The following is a 19,178-nucleotide window of genomic DNA, read 5'->3' as shown; positions in this document are numbered from 1 at the left end:
ACTATACTATATTATAATATAATATACTATATTATACTATACTATATTATTTTTTGCTTTCTCTGTCCCATCTCCTTCCAGTTAAGACTTAATCTGTTTCAGGGAGATTTCTTCATTTTATTATGAATTAAAACAGGCTTCCCCACTGAGGGCCTGTATGTTGCGTAGAGCTTGGCTGTCTGAAGGCAGCAGAACATTTTGACCACATCGTGTTGAAAAATATTTGAGGATAAACATTAATCAGGGAAACTCTTCCCCCATTAGGCGTACCAGTGTGTCCTCAATAATGCATCATATTTGATTTTTCCTGCACGTTTCCTATCTTCATCAACATAATTGCCACCGTCATCTACCTCAGTCCTTTTTCGTCACAGCCCCTCATCACCCCCGTGGAGGCATAGTGAGTATAACTATGCTATGGTGCCAGTAAGCTGTGTATATTTAGCTTTTTGAGCTAGGTATATACACAGCTTAGTGGTGTTGAGCTTTGCTCTTGTACAAATCAGTGAGTCAATAAAGGTTTTGGGCTTAAATCCATAAAGATTTACAGCCACTCACATCCCTCCACAATAGCTAACACACTTTCATCAAGCCATTTAATTCCACTTGTTAATTTCTCAGTGGCTGGATTTAGATGAAGACATGGGGATATATTTTTCGAGTTATAATACTCCACATGTCTGATGGAGTGAATTGACTAATTTCCTCACTCATTATTTTTCTACTTATTTTAATTATATTTTACCTCAGGGCACTTTTTATTTTTCAAATGGTTAGTGGTTTCTATTTCTGGGAAATTCAGAAGACACCAGTGATCTGCACAACATGCAGTAATGTTACTCCACGCAGTCGTGCACATCCACAATCTGTTATTTCAGCTGGCATAAATATCACAGATGACATTAAGAAACCTATTATATAACAAAAGCCCTTAACTGACACTTGAACTTCCCCAAGCTTGAACTTCTTTCTTATCCACTTAAACATTTCTACTTAAAAGATATTCAAGCATTTATTATCCTTTCAAAACTGTCAGCTATTTTACTCATTTGTTTTGTTTTGCATGTTAAGCACCGCTTTTGGGCCAAAACATGACTAACCAAGATCATTCGCCAAATTTTAACTTCATTTTTCTGCATATTTTGCAGCACAACTGCCACATACAGTATTTTATTGCGTTGTTGGGTCACAGCACAATAAAATGACAAGACCAGAACCAGTGTAACATCCTTGCATCGTGTGTGCAGGTCTGCATGCTATCAGTGAGCTGTATGGTTTGTTTCAGAGGGGCGTTATAAACATCTTTCCAAGTTTTTTTTGTTGTTTTTATTATTTTTCACCAAAATCTTTAAATGTTTGCCACTGTACTCTTTCGATTTCTCTTTCTTTCAATCTTTTTTCTTTGCAGACTTCAACATTTTCTCAAGTGACAAAGTTAGTCCTTCAAGCATGTACAGTTTTTTATTGCGTGGTTTTATGTCTGCCTTTCTCTCTTTCTGCATGAATGTATTCATTTAATTTACTTCCTACAGTCAACATTTTAGTATGTGACACAAATGTTCCTTAGGCACCGATGCATTTTTTCCACAGCCATAAATATCAGATACTGGTGCTGACTGAGAGGCACTCACGTGAACAAGCGTAAACACTGCTTCATACACAGACTGTTTTGTCAAGTCCGTCCAGTATCGCTGTAAGTGCGTGACCAGACTCGCATAGACCTGTCAACGCCGCCATACCCACATAGCTGCTGCATTAGCAAGAATGTGCTGAGAGACACATAAATCAGTCTATTTGATGTGCTAAGGTGAGTTTGTTAGAGGGATGTTATTTATACGTGATTTATTGACATTGGGGCCTGAAAAACCATCAATTCCACCATGTGGGTAATTGTGTATTTGTCCTCAGAGTTGATTTATTGCTTAGCAGGTTCTATCATACATGTCAGCAACCGGTTCCCAAGGATGAATTAAAATAAATAAATAAATGTAATTTGAATTAAGACAATGAAAGCATTCATGACTTCCAAATTGACCAAAACAACTCATGACACCTTCCCTACACTTTCAGATGGTTCAAAAGCACCACCATGTGGTTAAAAAGGAGAATTAATTTATCATGGTTGTCCTATTTATGTGACATTATGTTATGTATTTGCTTGGTTTTGTGTTTCTCTTGCTATAGTTTTCCAGTAGTTTTTATCATGGTTGTCCTATTTATGGGAAATTATATTATGTATTTGCTTGGTTTTGTGTTGCTCTTGCTATAGTTTTCCAGTAGTTTTGTTTTTTTCTTACTCGTCTCACTATATTTTCTGCTTTCTTTAATAACTAACATTGGCTTCGACGAATTCCACACAGCTTATTTGTGTTTGTTTTTTGTTTTTTTTCTTTAACTCTATTAGTGGACCTCAGAGTATTTTAAAGTAAGTCTTTTCTCAGTTCCACTGATTCTTTGGGATCGTTTTTATGGTTGTTACCATTGTACGCCCACTTGTCTTTTATTGATCAGTGTCCTGCTTTTTTTCTTCTGTTTTTTTCTGTAATTGATTTTCCAAGAAAACCTCAGCTACAGCCACCAAGGTACCACACGGGTTTAGACCCTCAAGCCAAATACATGTAACAAAGTGTGGTGTGAGCCCTCTTGTTCTGGTCTCATAATCGTTGGTAACTTTTGTCTGCAGTGTGTAGCCTTTCCATCTCAAACAAGCTCTAATCTCACAGTTTAACTGAAGTGTGTTGGATACAACTTTGGGGATGACAAGATTTTAAAACGCTTACTTGAATGTAACCATCTAAATAAATAGATAGCTAATTCAAGCCCATTTTACCCTCTAACACATTCCTGGAAACAGCTCATCAGTCCGTGTCTCTGTTATTGTGTGGGGGCATATGCAGGTTTATAGAGAAACATGTGCTGATGTGATCCATTTTCTCTCTCCCATCCCTCTTCAGAGTTCCAAGGAAACATGTTGTGGAAACAGACATCCATTTTTACCACGTACCGACTCACGGTGACGCGAGCAGGAAGCGTATAATGGAAGACACAGAGGACTGGCGCCCCCGCACGGGCACCACGCAGTCGAAATCTTTTAGGATTCTGGCTCAGATCACCGGCACCGACAATGGTACAAAACATGGAAATAATGATTGGAAATATGATTTAAAATGTATTTTTTATAGTCATTGCTGGAATATCTTTAGAGAACATTCTTTTTTTATTGTTATTGTTATTTCCCCCCCCGTTGCAGTTCAAACAGAGGAAACTGACACAGCCAAGAAGACAAAGTAAGTGCATTACCATGAAAATGCTCCCGTTCCGTTTGTTGTTGTGATAATGAATGATCTTGTGGAGCAAAAATGTACTTCATAGAATATGCAACCTTCCGAGCTGCTTTCTACACTGTTATTTGAACTTACCAACTCGGGTGGATGTCTTCAACTTGAAAACTATATTATTGGAGCAAACAAAAAGTCTAAATCTCAATCCTCTCTGGCAACATCCTGGCAACCATGGTGATGCTACGTATGTGACCTGTTCCTTTCTGTACGGCCAAGTAGAGATCAAATTTGATCCAATAAATGAAAAGCCAGACCTATGCAATATATCAAACCCCAGTAGCTCACTGACTGAGGGATTCTGAGTACAGTGTCATCTCAGTTTGCAGAAAGTGTGTTTTGGAGCTGCCGCTACCAGTTGAAGTGTGTGTGAGCTGGTCTTTGTATTCCTAACGACTGCTCTGTGGCTCTGACAGCCTCCCAGTTCTGCATGGTGTATAACCAGTGACTGTGCGGTTGACAATCACAGCCCTGCTGTGGTCTGGTTCTCGTGTCATGTGCTCCTCTGGCTCCAATGCTGTTTTTGGCTTGTGGTGATAAATGTGATCGCTGTGTGCTCTGGTCACTCATGCCACCATGCAGGCGTTCTGGTGTGTGTGTGTGTGTGTGTGTGTGTGTGTGTGTGTGTGTGTGTGTGTGTGTGTGTGTGTGTGTGTGTGTGTGTGTGTGTGTGTGTGTGTGTGTGTGTGTGTGTGTGTGTGTGTGTGTGTTAGGGCTGTTCGATTAATCGATTTTAAATCGTAATCGCGATTATGTAATTAGAACGATGTTAAAACGTGAAAATCGTAAAATCTTACAAAATGTCTTGTTTTATTTAATTGGAAATATAACTTACTGTATGTTTGCAAGTGCTGATTTGCTGATTTTTTTTTTTTTCAGAGATAAAACTTTATATTTTATTATATTTTTTAAAACTTTTTTTCAACTTATTTTACAGAGTTTTGCACTTTATTCATTCATTTTTGGTTTAATAAGAGCAAAGTTTGCACTTAAAGCCCTATGGGACAAATGTTCAATAAAAAAACAGCATATTTGAAATAATTTCTTTGCCTTTTGTCAATTCACAAAATAATCGTAATCGAAAATCGGATTTTGAGAGAAAAAAATCGAGATTTTATTTTTGGGCAAAATCGAACAGCCCTAGTGTGTGTGTGTGTGTGTGTGTGTGTGTGTGTGTGTGTGTGTGGCTTCTTGAGGAAATTAATTCATATTTCATCTTGTCTGCGCTGTATTTGCTTGCAATTGGAAAGTAATGGTTTGGTTTGTTTGTGGTTATAGCTCCCATCTCACTCTCTTTCTGGCATGGCTTGCAGTGTACTTTAGTTTACAGGGTTAACTGTAACACCTAGTCTGAATCCTTCTGATGTTCTTTTCTTCTTCTCCCCTCTCACTCACGTGTGCTGGATGGCAGGGTGAACAAGACCCACACTAAGTTGGTGATGGGCCCCAAGTACAACGAGCTGAGAGACTGGCACCACGGAGTGTCTGCTCGCACCCTCAATGTCTAGTAGACTTTGAGTTTGTTAGCGTGTGCCTGTCCATCTGTGAGTGTCGTTGGCTGTCAACCGATGTATTTTTTATTTGCCTTTAAGGAATTGACTGCTGAAGAGGGAAATTTGCGAATTGTGAATTGATGCCGGTAAAAAAAGTAAATGAGACAATGTAATGAGACATCTGTGTCTTTGTGATTGTGTGGATCTGTCCTTCACTGTTTGCTTCACGGGGGACTTAGTCTCCATGTTCCAGCTCACAACGATTCAAAGAGCTTAATCAGGATGCACCTGGACCTCTTTTTATGAATCTTGAGGAAATTTCACTTCTCATCCCAGAGACTTTTATTGTTCTTAAATGTCTGCTTAGGAGTTTTGGACAAATAACTTCTTGTGGAGGCTTTCTTAATTGATGAAAGCCACTACCTCTGTCACTCTATTTTAACAAAGATGGCTTCCATTACTCCTCTGTGAAAACATTGGTCTTTCTTTTTTTGTCTATAACACATTAGGGCCTTCAAACAAACCTTCCTCATTCTTTGGTTGCCGAGGTATCTGGGCCGAGTATAATCATGTGCTTGTTGAGCAGTTGTTTGGTTAAAACTGCTGTTTACACTCCTCTTGTGTTGGATCTGAAGTTTACCAGGATGATATGTCTGGTGAAGGTTTCAGTTCTCCTTAAAGTGCAGTCATTTCCTCTGATGTCCTCTTTCTGTGTCCACCAAGCTAATATGCTCCTTGGAGGCTTCCGTTTAGGATTCAGGCAGTATCCATGTATCTGAACTGGTGGCCGGGTCTTGTTACTGACGGATTTCAGTGCTCCGTACTCCAGTTTGGGTTATGTTGAAGATCACATTTTTGTTTCTTTTTTATATATAATTCTCACTCTACTTGAATTATCTGGTGGCCGAGAACTCCCAATCAGTCAACGAGAACCATGAACACTTTTTTGATGAGAGGTGAAATATCTTCAAGAGCCGAAAAATAATTTCAGCTGCCTTCTCTCTAAGTTCCTCTGCAATTCTTAGAACCTCATTTTAAAAGCATTTCTGTTTGATTATTTGCATTTGTATGATGCTTTTTTGCACTCTGTCGGTGATCTAACTGATGATGATGTATCATATCATCTTAATCAAAGCCAGAACATTACAGATTGGGGAAAGTGAATGAAAACATTCGAGAAGTGAATTAGTCACTGTAGATATGCAGTACTGTCAGCTTGCAATGTGTCTCATCATTTTTCAAACATTGCAGGGTAGAAAAACACTTATAAAAGTATGAATTCCTGCACAATCTCAAAGTGTGATCTGGACGTCAGTTGTAAAATATACAGCTTCCAATCCACAGTTCTGCCCGCCGCAGTCTTCAATTCAGTGCAATAGCATTTTTTACATATATTTTGTGTATTTGAGAAAATATACATGACCATGATATCAAGAAAATGAAGCAGCATGATCAGACCCACTAAAAACTGTTAAAGTCGCTAAAGTTATAAATAACACATAATATACAAACGATACTCACATTCAAATGTAAAAATAGACTTGTGTTCTTTTAGTTTTTTTTAAAGTCTGGTTCAAATCTGCTCTGTCAGAAACAATGTGCTCAAGAAAGCATCAGTCCCACAAGCAATACGCATGACTGCGTGATTTGAAGGCGGGCGTCTATTTCTGAGATCACTGAAAATAGTAGAGAAATAGCAAAGGTAGTCCTGGGCGTGAGTGTGCAGTATGTTGCATCATATCAACTGGACTGTATAACTGTACGTTAGGGAAGGGACATTGTAATGTCATTATGGCTTGTTTACTTCTGCTGTTTATGTAATGTATCTTAACTATTTTATATCTTCACATGGATAACCTCTCTTGCATGTATGTACAGAATTGATGAACAACTATCTTTTAAGCATGTTGCTGCTTGAAAACAAAGATATTTATTAAGGGTATATCAGACTAAGAGGCTCTTTTCAGTGTGCGTTGATGGTTTGACTGTATAGATAATAGTTTTAGGATATGTAAAATATTTCTCCATTTAATCAATCTGTTTATTTAATTATAGGGGATCATTTTAATTTGAGCACAGTCACTCTTTTGAGGTTAATAACTTCTGAAATCTAGTTGCTAAAGTTTCTTTTCTGTGTTTTGAAAAGCATATACAGTATGTAGCTAATAAATGCATATTATATTTTCTCGTTTCTTCTTTTTCTCCTTTTCTTATCTTTCCACACATTCTCCACTACGTCCATCATTCTTTTAGTCTTTCATTTTCAACTTTAGAGACACAGGGTAAGTTGGTCGGGTATAAATTGCTACCTTCAACACTTTTTACACTTCTTCACTTTACATTGTTCCTCGATACTTTCCAAACAGTCAAAGGGCTTACTGATATTTTCTAGATTGTTGTGTGAAAAGAAATAATTTTATAAAGGATATATTTGGCATTTCTTTCTGTAAGTAGAAATGCTGATTTTAAATAAGTGTGTTTTCTGATATTTGTCTCACTTCACTGGGTGATGCAAATGCCTCCAACGAGAGGCCACAAGCAACATGTTACAAATGGGCACTTGCTGGAGAAGGATAAGACATAAGGATAAGATCATCCTGACAGCTTCTTAAAAGACCAAGATCAAGAGAATATGCAGACAGCTACAACAATATCCATCTGGTAGCTGTCCCAGTACTGTATGGCACTATGAATGAACCCAACAGCTATGATAAATGTCACCATTTACTTAACAGCTGGTACTTATGCTATGAAGTTGCAAAACTTAAATCAAATTCCATCTGCTCACAGTAAACAATGCAGCTCGTCAGATGTTTAAAAGTCAAATTATGACTTTCTTGATGCAAAGTTACAACCAGCAAAGACGGCACACTTTATTCGGGCCAAGTCCTGTTGGTACCCTGACTTAAGTCAATTTTTACTGATTTTTACCTGCCCAAACAGTAAGAAATACTACTTGCGTAGTTGCATGTCCTCAACAGCTCAAAACCATCCAAATCCAGACCATCTCCTCCAGCCATGTCCTCCTTCAACAGAGACACAAACCAGTTGTTCTATCAAACACCTTTAGTCTACCCTTATCCACAAGATGTTGGCTATATACAGAAGATTTGTCATTTTCCTTTTTATTTTATTCAATTTTATTGTTTTAGTTGTTTCAGCAGTTCTCCTTTGCCAACACTAGAGGGCAGCGTAAAACCAAGACTGAGCAGTGAGTTCAGTATCCCAGAAAGAGTCAAAAATACCAAAATACTCAGTTTGATTTGTCTCCTCAGCTCAGGAGCTGAATAACAGTTCTGACACATAAATAGTAAAGTTTTCATTTAAATTCAATTTTCTTCCAAAACGGTGTGTCTCCTGTCCTAGGTGCCCTCTTGAAGGTAATACTTGTTAGCCCTGTCAAAATATCATCATGTACTCTCATGCAATTCAGTCAGATACAAGGTTTTTTATGCACTTCACTTGACTGTTGTATGATCAACAGTTTAGTCAACATTGAACGTGTGTTGCTGTGCATATGAAGTAAAGCTGCAACACCTAATTCACAAGTTGATTTATTTTTAATTGCTCATTGTAAATATGCTTAATAACAATCACCCTTGTGGCTTTCCATGTGACAGAGCAGACCTAGACAAAGTTGTTTCATCTCACTGTTGAAAATGAGTTTTATATGAATCTCTTTTATACACAATTACTCTCTTCAAGTCCTTTTTTGTCTGCTCAACAAAAAAAGATATATGGAAATTATTTTAACATTAGCAGCCTTACAAAAATAACTCCCAGCACCTAATTGCCTGATCATTTTGTCATTCTGCTTTGCTCAGGAGGAGAGTCAGTTACTTTCATCAAAAACATTTTCCTGTCTTTAAAAAAAAAATCAGAACAAATCTACAAGCGTTGAAATTTTTAAACAAGAACACACAAAAAGGGCCTCGAACCCACTGAACACGTCGTTCAAGGGCAACGCAGAAGGCCATGTTTATCCAAACCACGTTAGAACCAAAAGACGCGCTCCATATGTCACTGCGGTGACTGTTCCAGCTAAGACAGTCTGTGGTCCCCGTCAAACAACTCAGAACCTCATACACATCAGTCATTGGTTAGTGGACACAACTGTAAACTGTCAAACCTATAGTATAAAAAAGTGCACCTGCATACACAGGCTCCGGTGGGTGTCAGTGTGGAGGGATGAAGTCACAGAATGGGTGTGAATGCACATGCATGGATGGTACGGTGTGTTCAAACTGAATTCCATCCAAAGAATATCACAGTTCAAAATGATAGACCATCTGCTGTGTGGTAGGGAGAGCTGCTGGAAAGCAGTCAGCTATGCTAATGGACCATTTGTTCAATGCTCAAATAAAACGAACACACTCTCGAGGTAGAGAATACAACTTTTTTTGGAGCAATAGTCCATGTTTACATTTGTAAACATTTGTGAAACTGAAATGTATTTTTGCCCAGTATAAAACTGCAATTTCTTTAGGCAGTTCATTGTAGACTTAAAGTAAAAAGGAACGATATCAGAGATGCAGATCAGTGCAACTGATGTACAGTAGTACTGCTGGAGTGCATAGTGATATAAAAAACAGTAAATTATAAAACGGCAGGACTGACCTAAGGAGGCAAATGTCTTCCTCACCTCTTTCCACCAGCTCTTTAAGTTTCCCCTGGAGTCGCTTAGGTTCATGTTTGACCCAGATGCTCGACATAAACTGGATTCTACTGAATGAGAAACAAACAACCTAGCTCTCTGTAAAACCAATCACAATCATGCAAAATACAATCAAGTCTAGGTATAATTAGCCTGATTGGCAGGGAATATTAATGAGCTTCACCGTAATGGCTTCTAATGAATGACAGGCTCGGGAGCATCTTATTTCCTGCTCTCTTTGTTACATGTCATTAGCCAATTACCATAGCTAATCTGAATTAATGTTTTAAACATGTTGGCCAAGATAATTCAAACGGATGACTCTATGGCCTTTAATCACACAGAGTTTAATAACATGATGTGAATGAAGTCCTTTCAGTTGTTTTCAGGGCCGTTCGGCTCGATGAGCCGATGGCTGCTGATGGTCCTGTGTCTGTTTATAAATGACAGCCTTCTTAATGACTTGCTTTATACATTCAGTTTCAAATCTGGGTAGTTTGTTGCAATATCCATCCGTCAATATCCTATATTTTCTTCATGCTGTTCAGGGTCATGGGCCAGGGCCGTCTCAGGGCTGCCCACTGGAGTGTGAAAGAAGCCCCGGCCACAAAGGTAGAGACAGGTTAAAGCTCTAGCTTATACAGTTATAAAGTTCCACATGTTAAAGGAGACATATCTTTGCCTTTTTTTCACAAGTCTTAAAAAAATCCTGAGTTATTATTGAATATCTGACACATTTTGATTAAAATTCCACAGGGAAAAAGCACAGAAACTCCTTTTCCAAGCATGCCGCATTACCTCTCTGCACACACATACATGTCTTAAAGGAGACATACATCCGTCTCCCGAAAGCTGACATGTTTTCCCAAGGATTCTATGAGGCGTCTGCAATAGCATTGGATCAAAATACCACATTTGCTTCATTTGAAATCAGAGTCACAGCTTGAAAAATGGCAAATGCAGCATGATGTGAGGCTAGATGAAGATACAGATGGGGGGGCTGGGGACTCCTGCACTGAACTCTACAACTCTGCATGGCTCAGTGAATGAGGAATTTTCAGACTCGGGCTGCAGCCACTCAAAAAAGTGACAGAATTGTGTTATGTCTGGGTTTTTGAGTTGTTTGTGACTTGAAATACCCAAATAATTACTCAAGCACAAAAAAATGTTTGTTTTCCATAATATGTCACTTTTATGGGGAGAAGCGAGCCACTCAATTTTACACCCTCGGTCTGCAGGGAGGGGCGTCTTTGAGATCTGCCACACATCTTTGTCCCATGCACACCCAAAATGCATCAAATACTGTACAACATAATGTAACACTGAAGTGATCCAGGTTTGTGAAGTTACACTACCCTGCAGATCTGAAGGGTTCACTGACTGAGCCATGTCCAGACCCAAACCATGTCATGTTAGGTCAAAGTTTTTGAGTTCACAGTCACTTCAGACGACCAAAGATATGCTCTCAAGCACAGACAATATATTTATTCACAAAATGTAAAAACAAGAAACTAACAGTAGTGAAAGTTTAAAGGGAATTTCAATAAAATAAATACAGCTACTGTGTACATTTGCCCACCTCGATTTTGTCTCTGGCTGTTGATTATAGTTAGTGTGAAGCATATCCAGTGGCTCCCTCTGCCAAATGCATGATGTACAAAATGATAAGATCATAATGAAGAGAGATGTTCTGCAGCCCGACAGTCTCTTTCCTATGGAGAGTACTAAGATTAAGACGGCACAGACTTTAGGGTGATTAGCTGAAATCAATGCAAACACAACCGTCTTCTGGATGCATTTATCACAATTCTTGTCATTTAACGGCATCTTTATGTGTCTACTGATCACCAGCGTGTGCATTAATCATCTGTTCTAAAAATCACATGTTAGTTAAGGTTCACATTTTTAGTGTGTAAATTTTTCGTGTTTGACAGTAACAACTACTTAATGCACTTGCAGATGCAGTAGAGTTGTGACAGACGTCGAACAGTCTCTGTCACTCTGTGTTCATGTATTACATCTAAACCATGTCATCATCAAGGGTTTTTGAAATGTTTCTCCCCTCACATAAGAGGTTGTCTTGGCATCATTCTTGGCATTTAAAGTCTCTTCCTTTCTCTCCTGACTGACATTCATCACATGTTCTTTTACTGCAATGTTCCACCATCAGGCACTGATTCTGAAAATTGCAGTCATTAATTTTAGAGGCTGCCCTGTGTAGTAAATCAAGTTGAACCTTACTGCGTAGGGATCATTTAACATTATGGATGGAGCATCTGTTCAAATAAAGTGTGGGTACTAAAATATCTCACAAGAGGCTGGAAGTGGTGTTGAAACACAGAACCGCTTTTTAGTCTACTCGTAGAAACAAACATTCTTCCTCTTTGCATCCCTATATATTTTCATTTCTAACAATCTCAGTCTATCTCCCTCCCTTCCTTCGTCTATCACTCGTTCTGTCTTACTAACACAAAACATAGAGGCACAACTCACTGTAACTATGGCTGCAGTTGTCATAACACGTCTGTGCCATGAGTCCCCTAATAGTGAGGCATAACGGGAAGGTTGCAGTGATTCAACTGCTGGCATTGACTACAAATATGCATTACGGATGTAATGTGTCTGGGGAAAGATCGTTGGCCCACCCAAGCTACTTCACTGGTGCTCGTGAACATATGCATACAGATAAACACACACACACACACACACACACACACACACACACACACACACACACACACACACATATAAGCACACACACAGGCATGCTCGCTCTCTCTCCAAAGCTGTATAGCTCTTTTCTATCTTGCATATTGAGTTGAGAAATACCTCTATCACATGTGATCCCTTTTACTGTTTATCATTGAAATTAATGTTCTGATATGATTATGTGTGATCAGCTCAAATCACATTTAGTCAGCACCCCATTTAGTATGTCAGAATCAGAATCAGAATCAGCTTTATTGGCCAGGTTCGAACATTGTCCAACAAGGAATTTGACTCCGGTAGTTTCGCTCTCTATGGTCTTAAAGGTAAACAATAAACAAATAAACAATATAGACAATAGACAAATGTGGAATTTCTATGTACAAAAATTATAAACATTTTAAGGTGCAGCAGTTTGAGGTAGTGAGAATAAGTATGACATATTTACAATTTCTACAGACAAGAATTATGCAAAAATACAAGATAAAAAAATTAAAATTTTACAAAAGAAATAGAAAAGTGAGAGGTGCAGCAGAGTGAGGCAACATGAATATTAAAGAGGGGTGCTGGATGATTTATTTATATTTTGATTATTTATTTTTATATTGCACGTGATTGGTTACTCTGAGTTACTATGTCATTGCATATCTTGAAGCATTTGGCCCTATGTTGTGTATTTAAAGCATTTATTAAAATATGCAGGATCGAGGAAACAGTATTTATTGGTGCATATGCGGGGTGAAAACTTAAATGTTGTCTGATCCTGCATGATGGGAACTCTCTCTCCTGCCCTGTCCATCCGACAAGTCCATCTGCATTGTGAACTTCTGATTCACTGTGGTCACTTGCTCTCATGTGGGTCGTGACACACAACTGGGTGTGCTCTGTTATTGGTCCAACACAATCCCATGTCTCTCCTACTCATCATCTGATCTGTGGGCTGGACTATTCTAAATGTGGCACATGGGAAATGTTTTGTGTATTCTGTGCTACAAGGAAGATGTCCACCATTGAAGCAGAGTACTGTAGTCTTTTGCTGCAGTCTGTGATTTGGTTGATACCCTGACTTCCCCGCTCCGTCAGCAGGCACACGGCCTGTTGGCATGAAGAAATGTGACTGCTGAAGTGTACTTTTTGTGTTTAATTCTGAATTTATAAGGGGCTATAAGTTAATTGAGGTGTCAAACATATTTGGTGTTCTAACACTAAGTAGCTCTGAATTATCCAATTTCAGCAATGAGGTTAACATTTTATTGGCTGAAAATTGACTTGTGAATTGAGAATTTATAGTGCAAGTTTGATTATGAAATGCATTAAATAATTCAAATATAATTCATTTCTCTCCTTTTGTCTGTCTTTCCAGTGAGGAGCCTCAACTCAACACCCATGAGTCTGCAGTTGTCAAGACTATGATTAAAGGACCTGCTTCAAACCACGGTACCACTGTGTATTCCCCATCTGCTTATGATAGCCACACATTTTATGGTTTTCATTTACTTTTCCACTCAATCGCACATTCAGTGAGCAGTGATTACCATTAGTGCCAGATGTCATCATCACTCCCTGTATACAATCTGATTTATGGACCTAGTTAAAGCACAGCTGATATGGCGCCTGTGAACTGTGTGTAATTGTGCACATAGAGAATCATACACATGATAAATAACTTTGTGTTATGCTTAATTTTCTCCTATTGTCTGCATAAAATTTTCAGAGTACCAAATTAGACATAGAGTCCTCAAATAATACAAAACTAGATCTGTTAGAATGTGTTCTGGCCTTTCTTTCACTCCATTTAGTAATCGAGCGTAATCAGAGATGGATATTTTATTGACACAAATAAAATCTTAAAGATAAACTTGTTCCAGGGATTGAGCAAAACAGTGTTGTGTATGATCAGTGTTGTGCTAGATACTGAAAAAAGTAATACAAACTCAAAAACAAAGTCATTTTTCAACACTAATTTATTTACAAAAACATGCATGCTAGGTTAATTGGTGATTCTAAATTGCCCGTAGGTGTGAGTGTGAGTGTTGTTTGTCTATATGTGGCCCTGCGATGGACTGGCGACCTGTCCAGGGTGTAACTCCTGCCTCTCGCCTGAAAATAGCTGGGATAGGCTCTAGCAGACCCCCGTGACCCTTTACTACCCAAAACTGCGTATGACCAAGCAAAAGTAAGGAAAAGAAAGGGTTCAAATCTTGGTATAATGTAAAACTGATATACGACCATTGGCGTGAGTGTCGTTACAGTCAGCTAGAAAGGGGGAAAGGGCTCATTTTCCACGGCTGAGGCTTGGCATGTTATTGCAGACTTTCTTTTTCTTTCGTTTTTTTGTGTCTTTCCTCTGCGGCAGACCATTAACCAGGCCCAAGGCACCTTGCTCCATCACATGTGCGGCAGCTCTAATTTGTCAGAATGATAATATTTATTTAGTAAAGCTGCAAGAAGTTAAAGTTTTAAAATAGAAACAGAGTTGCAGTAAAGTTTCCTTCAGTGCTCAACTGAACTTGAATGTCTTTCCAGTGCATCAATATAGTATTTATTAATATGTTATCAGTTCAGTTGTATATGCGTTTTCTCTTAAACATAGCTAACTTTGGATTCAGGCCTTAAAACATCCCTTCTCTCCTCCCCCGCTCAGCAATCAATTATCTTATCAATTTCTCGAGCATCATTGCTCATGAAAATACACAACCAGTTAAAAAAAACAAAATAGGGCATTAGTGTTGTGTATTTTAAGACAATACCGGCATGGTTTAAATTCAGAAACACACACAGGTTTTTTTATGGACCCAGCCACATTCTCTCACTCCCTCCGTAGCCTCAACTTTTTTCTTGTTCTCTTTGGGCCCTACCAAAGCGTGACTCGGTCATACCAAAGCGTGACGTGGGATGACAATGCCAAGCTCCAAATGTAAGCTTTCCCTCGTCATGAAAACACAAACTAAAACACCAAGATTGTCAGCTGTATTTGGAGATCAAAGGCCAAACTACATGTTTAGCCAGGTGTCTGGGTTTCAGCAGATGGACTGTGTTGATGGTCAACGTGTGGTTGTGAGTGCTTGGTCATGTGTATTCATGCACATACGCTATAGGAATGTGTTGGAAGTAGAAATATTGGGTGTGTTTCTGAAGATTGATGTGGTGAATCCGTGGCTTTGACAAAAGTAGTCAGCCAGCTGCACGCACCGCTACGACACCTGCTGGGTGTGCAGTCAAAGAGGGCAGAGGTCAAATAACTTACAAACCTGGGAAAAATCCCTCATATTCATCATTTGTGACACCCTAAGTGTTTTTTTTTTGTTTTTGTTTACATCTATTCCTGTTTCCCATTGTCATGTCACTTTCTGTGTCTCGAACCCTTTATGTCTCTTCCACTATGTGAATTTATCTGCTATGAGACAAATAAAGGCTCATCTTATCTTGTCTTATCTTTCTGTAGGTCAGACTCCACGGACTGGTTTGATCACCCCATCTTTTGGGATAAAAGGGAACGGTATTGCTGATGTCCCGAGGGGTCCCGTCCCTGTCCGACCCGCGCCCCAACCTCACCCTAAAGACGAGGACACCCTGGTCCAGATGGCTGAACATATTCCTGCTGGGACTCGAACGCCCATGTGTGGCAACTGCAACATGGTCATCAGGTGAGCTGCAAATACTTCCGTTAATATCCCAAGTCAAAAGCTTGAGAACAGGGATGGCTGTGTGGATCAGCTGGATACATATTTATCCTCTATTTATAGTTAGTCAGCTCAGGCAACCCGTTAAAGAATAAGCTATATAATCACCAAGACCTTAGGTATGTAACATGAATTCAGTTTGTGCATGTTGAAGAACAAATAGATGAACAAAACATGTGAGAAGAGTATGGGGAATAACATAATGATAAAATGTACACACTTATCTTTACCTTATCTGAAAAAAACATTTAAAAATGTATTTGTCATTCTCCCGGTCTTACAAAGACTCAAAAATCGACTTATTTTGTGCATGTACTCTCTCTGTGCAATGTCTTTCTCTTTCCAACCACTTTCATTATATTAACTTAGCACACTATAACGTTTTTAGGGGCTGGGAATGAAATCCTTGCTGCAATAGTTCTGCAGGCCATTTTTCCAACGTATCCAGCCTGCAGATGTCCTTCTGTACATGTGAAAGCGCTGGCTATGATAAGAGGGATGCAACTTGACCTTGCAAAGCAGATGGGTCCTTCAAAACAAAACAAAAAAGAAACCAAACAACTAAAATACTCTTCTGGGAAAAATAACAGTATGCTGATAATGCAACTCTGTTTAAGCAAGCTAACTTCCTGTATATATAGTAGGTATAGCAGGTGTTACAGTGAAACAGTGAAAAATAAGACAGATGTTTGAGTTAGACAGAGAAAATGTGTTGAATTAAGACCAAAAACAAAGCATTTTGTGTGTAGTAAGGCTACATGCTAACTTACTTTTAACATGAACAATGCATTTATGGTTACGAGTCAGTCCTGTCATCCTACGAGTCTTTGTACCATCTTGCCGAGAGCTTATGAAAAATCCATAGACAATTGGGAATAAAGGAGAGTGTCATCAGTGTTTATAGATAACTGCCAAAGAAACAGAGCACATGTTTGTGTTTACACAGAGATAACCAACAGAGAGCCTGTCTCTTCACCTCGGCTGCACAGACTTAAAGTTATACCTGATATAAATGAATAAACTGCTTCATACATCAGTACTCCAGTAAGACCTCTACAATAATACACAGTATGGTGTACAATAAACCATCTAGAGTAAGCAAACCTTCGTCTGAAACTGTGACCACAAATGAGGTAGGATAGTTGTATGGATCAGGGTTGAAAATAATGAAATACGTTGCACCTACAGTTGATGAAATGATGGAATCAGCTTAATGCAAAAGGTATATGTTGGCTCCTTTCTCTTGGTTTACAGTTGGGCCATCTTTTCAGCTTCCAATGCAGGAGTTTTGTTTCAGAAACTTGAATATGATAGATACAAAGGAAGGAGGCAACTATGTGCACGACAGACGTTTAAGCTCACAAAGGTACATAATAATGGAATCTGTTCCTCTTCCTCCCCCGTGCCGGCTTCTCTTCTTGTCTGGGAGGTGACTGCTCCGAGCCGAGCGTTATCTCCCTTCGTGCCACATAACGTTGCATGTCACAAAGGATCAGGTTGCTCACACAGCTGACAGCCTGAACCACTGTCAGAGCAATCTCAGATAAGCTCAGCTATTGTGCTGAGTAAATCAGCCTCCATTGTTTCCCCATTTTACCTAATCACCACAGTTGACAGAGAGAGGCATGGTGCTGTCTGAGTGAAAGCATGATGGTCAGCGTTGGATGAAAAAACGAAGCTATTCATTACTGAGTTAACAGACCGAATTTCAAAAATATGAGTACTATTGTAGTGACTCTTTTTGAAATTTTGCACTGGTTTAGAAAAAACACAGTGTTGTGAATCTTATTGTCAGGCAAGTAACCTCAGATGAATAACGTACTACTTGTTTCCCCTTGCCATTATTAATTGAACAAAAATGTCTCCAAAACAAAGAGTACTAACTTCCCCCATGATTCAAAAGTTTATAAGTTCACTTTTAGCAGAAATATCCTGAAGTAGCTGTTTTGTCTACAACTTTATCAGTTTCTCACAAACTTGAGGAGGAACAACTTTGGCTCAAGTCATTGAGTTACTTATTGGCACATTCTTATACACAGTTCTTATAAGGTCCTGTCACAGCATTTCAGCTGTGCTCACGTTTCACTAGACCATTTTAAAACCTTGGTTCTTATTTATTTATTTTTTTTTTTCAGCCATCCTCATGCAGATCCATTGTTGTGCTTCAGACCATTGTCTTAGTACATAAGCTAATTTAAACTAGCCTTTAGCTGGCCTCAGATTTTCACCTTCAATACTCTGGTATGCAGAGGGGGTCATAGTCAACACAATGAGAAAGCTTCCAGGTGCTGGAGCTGCAAAACAACTAAACTCGCCACCACTCCGTCATCATGCTTGACTGTGGGTATGAGGTGTTTCTCCTGAAATGCTGCATTTGGTCGCACTTTGGTCGCATCTGTCCATAAGTAATTGTTACAGAAGTCTTGTGGTTTCCGATGCAGTTTTATGAAAGTCAATCATGCCTTCATATTCCCTCCACATAGAAAAGTGTCTCTCCAGACCACTATTACAAACAACCATACTCAATATTCAACACACATCGTGAAGCCTGTAGGGCAGGGATATTCAAATGGCGGCCCGCGGGCCACATGCCGCCCGCCAGGAGCTTTTATGTGGCCCCTGGTCATATTTCAAAAAGGGGTTGTTTGTTTTTTTTTTTTTTTTTTTTTTTAAATAATAGTGATGCATCGAATGTTCGGCCGAAAATAGCAAAAAAAAACACTTTCAGTGTTCGGTGGAATAAGTGGGGAAAAAACCGAACAGTTAGGTAAGGTAAATCTATTTTTATTTATTTATTTTTTGTAAATGAGTGATGGACATTGGACAATATGGCACACATTAGTTTGCACTACTGTACTTCAGTTCCGAGCTCGAGCTGTTTTCTTTTTATTTAAATTGTTTTTGAGAGAGTGCCAACTGCGCTGCGTAATTTTGTTGGCCCGCTGCACACCGCTGGCTGACGAGCCGCCTTGAGATACAGGCAGACACACAGGCAGACAGACATGCCAGGAATGCGTTCACACAAGGTGCGATTTTTATTTGTAATGTGTGCAGAGAATGCATATCGCATTTAAGTTTAAGAAAGCTTGATAGCCTTTTTTTTGTTGGTTAACGATGCATAGTGTTTGTACATGTTAATCTCTGTTGGAGATGTTTTTTACTTCAGATTTTTTGCCAGTGTTGCACATTGTTAATGTTTGTCACATTATTATTAACCTCCGTTGTACAGAGGACTTGTTGACATATGCTTCTAGGATTGGTCTGACATTTTTTTCATTTGAATAAGTGAGGACTTTGCATTTCA

General features: G+C 38.9%; 1 protein-coding gene across 5 annotated transcripts in view; it reads left to right on the top strand.

Moving 5' to 3' along the window:
- Nucleotides 1–19,178, top strand: part of pdlim5a (PDZ and LIM domain 5a) — a 67,881-nt gene that overhangs the window by 40,664 nt on the left and 8,039 nt on the right. For 2 of the 5 annotated variants that reach the window (XM_061729255.1, XM_061729254.1), the window contains exons 6-9: nt 2,955–3,127; nt 3,251–3,287; nt 13,555–13,628; nt 15,637–15,838. In XM_061729255.1, coding sequence (XP_061585239.1) covers nt 2,955–3,127; nt 3,251–3,287; nt 13,555–13,628; nt 15,637–15,838 — 486 coding nt within the window. Of the gene's footprint in view, nt 1–1,408; nt 1,435–2,404; nt 2,426–2,558; nt 2,583–2,954; nt 3,128–3,250; nt 3,288–13,554; nt 13,629–15,636; nt 15,839–19,178 lie in introns of all 5 variants that reach the window. The other 3 variants (XM_061729256.1, XM_061729257.1, XM_061729258.1) reach the window with 3 other exon arrangements.

This window comes from Cololabis saira, chromosome 9 (genome assembly GCF_033807715.1).
Source record: "Cololabis saira isolate AMF1-May2022 chromosome 9, fColSai1.1, whole genome shotgun sequence".
NCBI classification, from domain to species: domain Eukaryota; kingdom Metazoa; phylum Chordata; class Actinopteri; order Beloniformes; family Belonidae; genus Cololabis; species Cololabis saira.
Note: the sequence above shows the minus strand (reverse complement) of the source record. Positions and strands in the feature narration are given on the sequence as shown.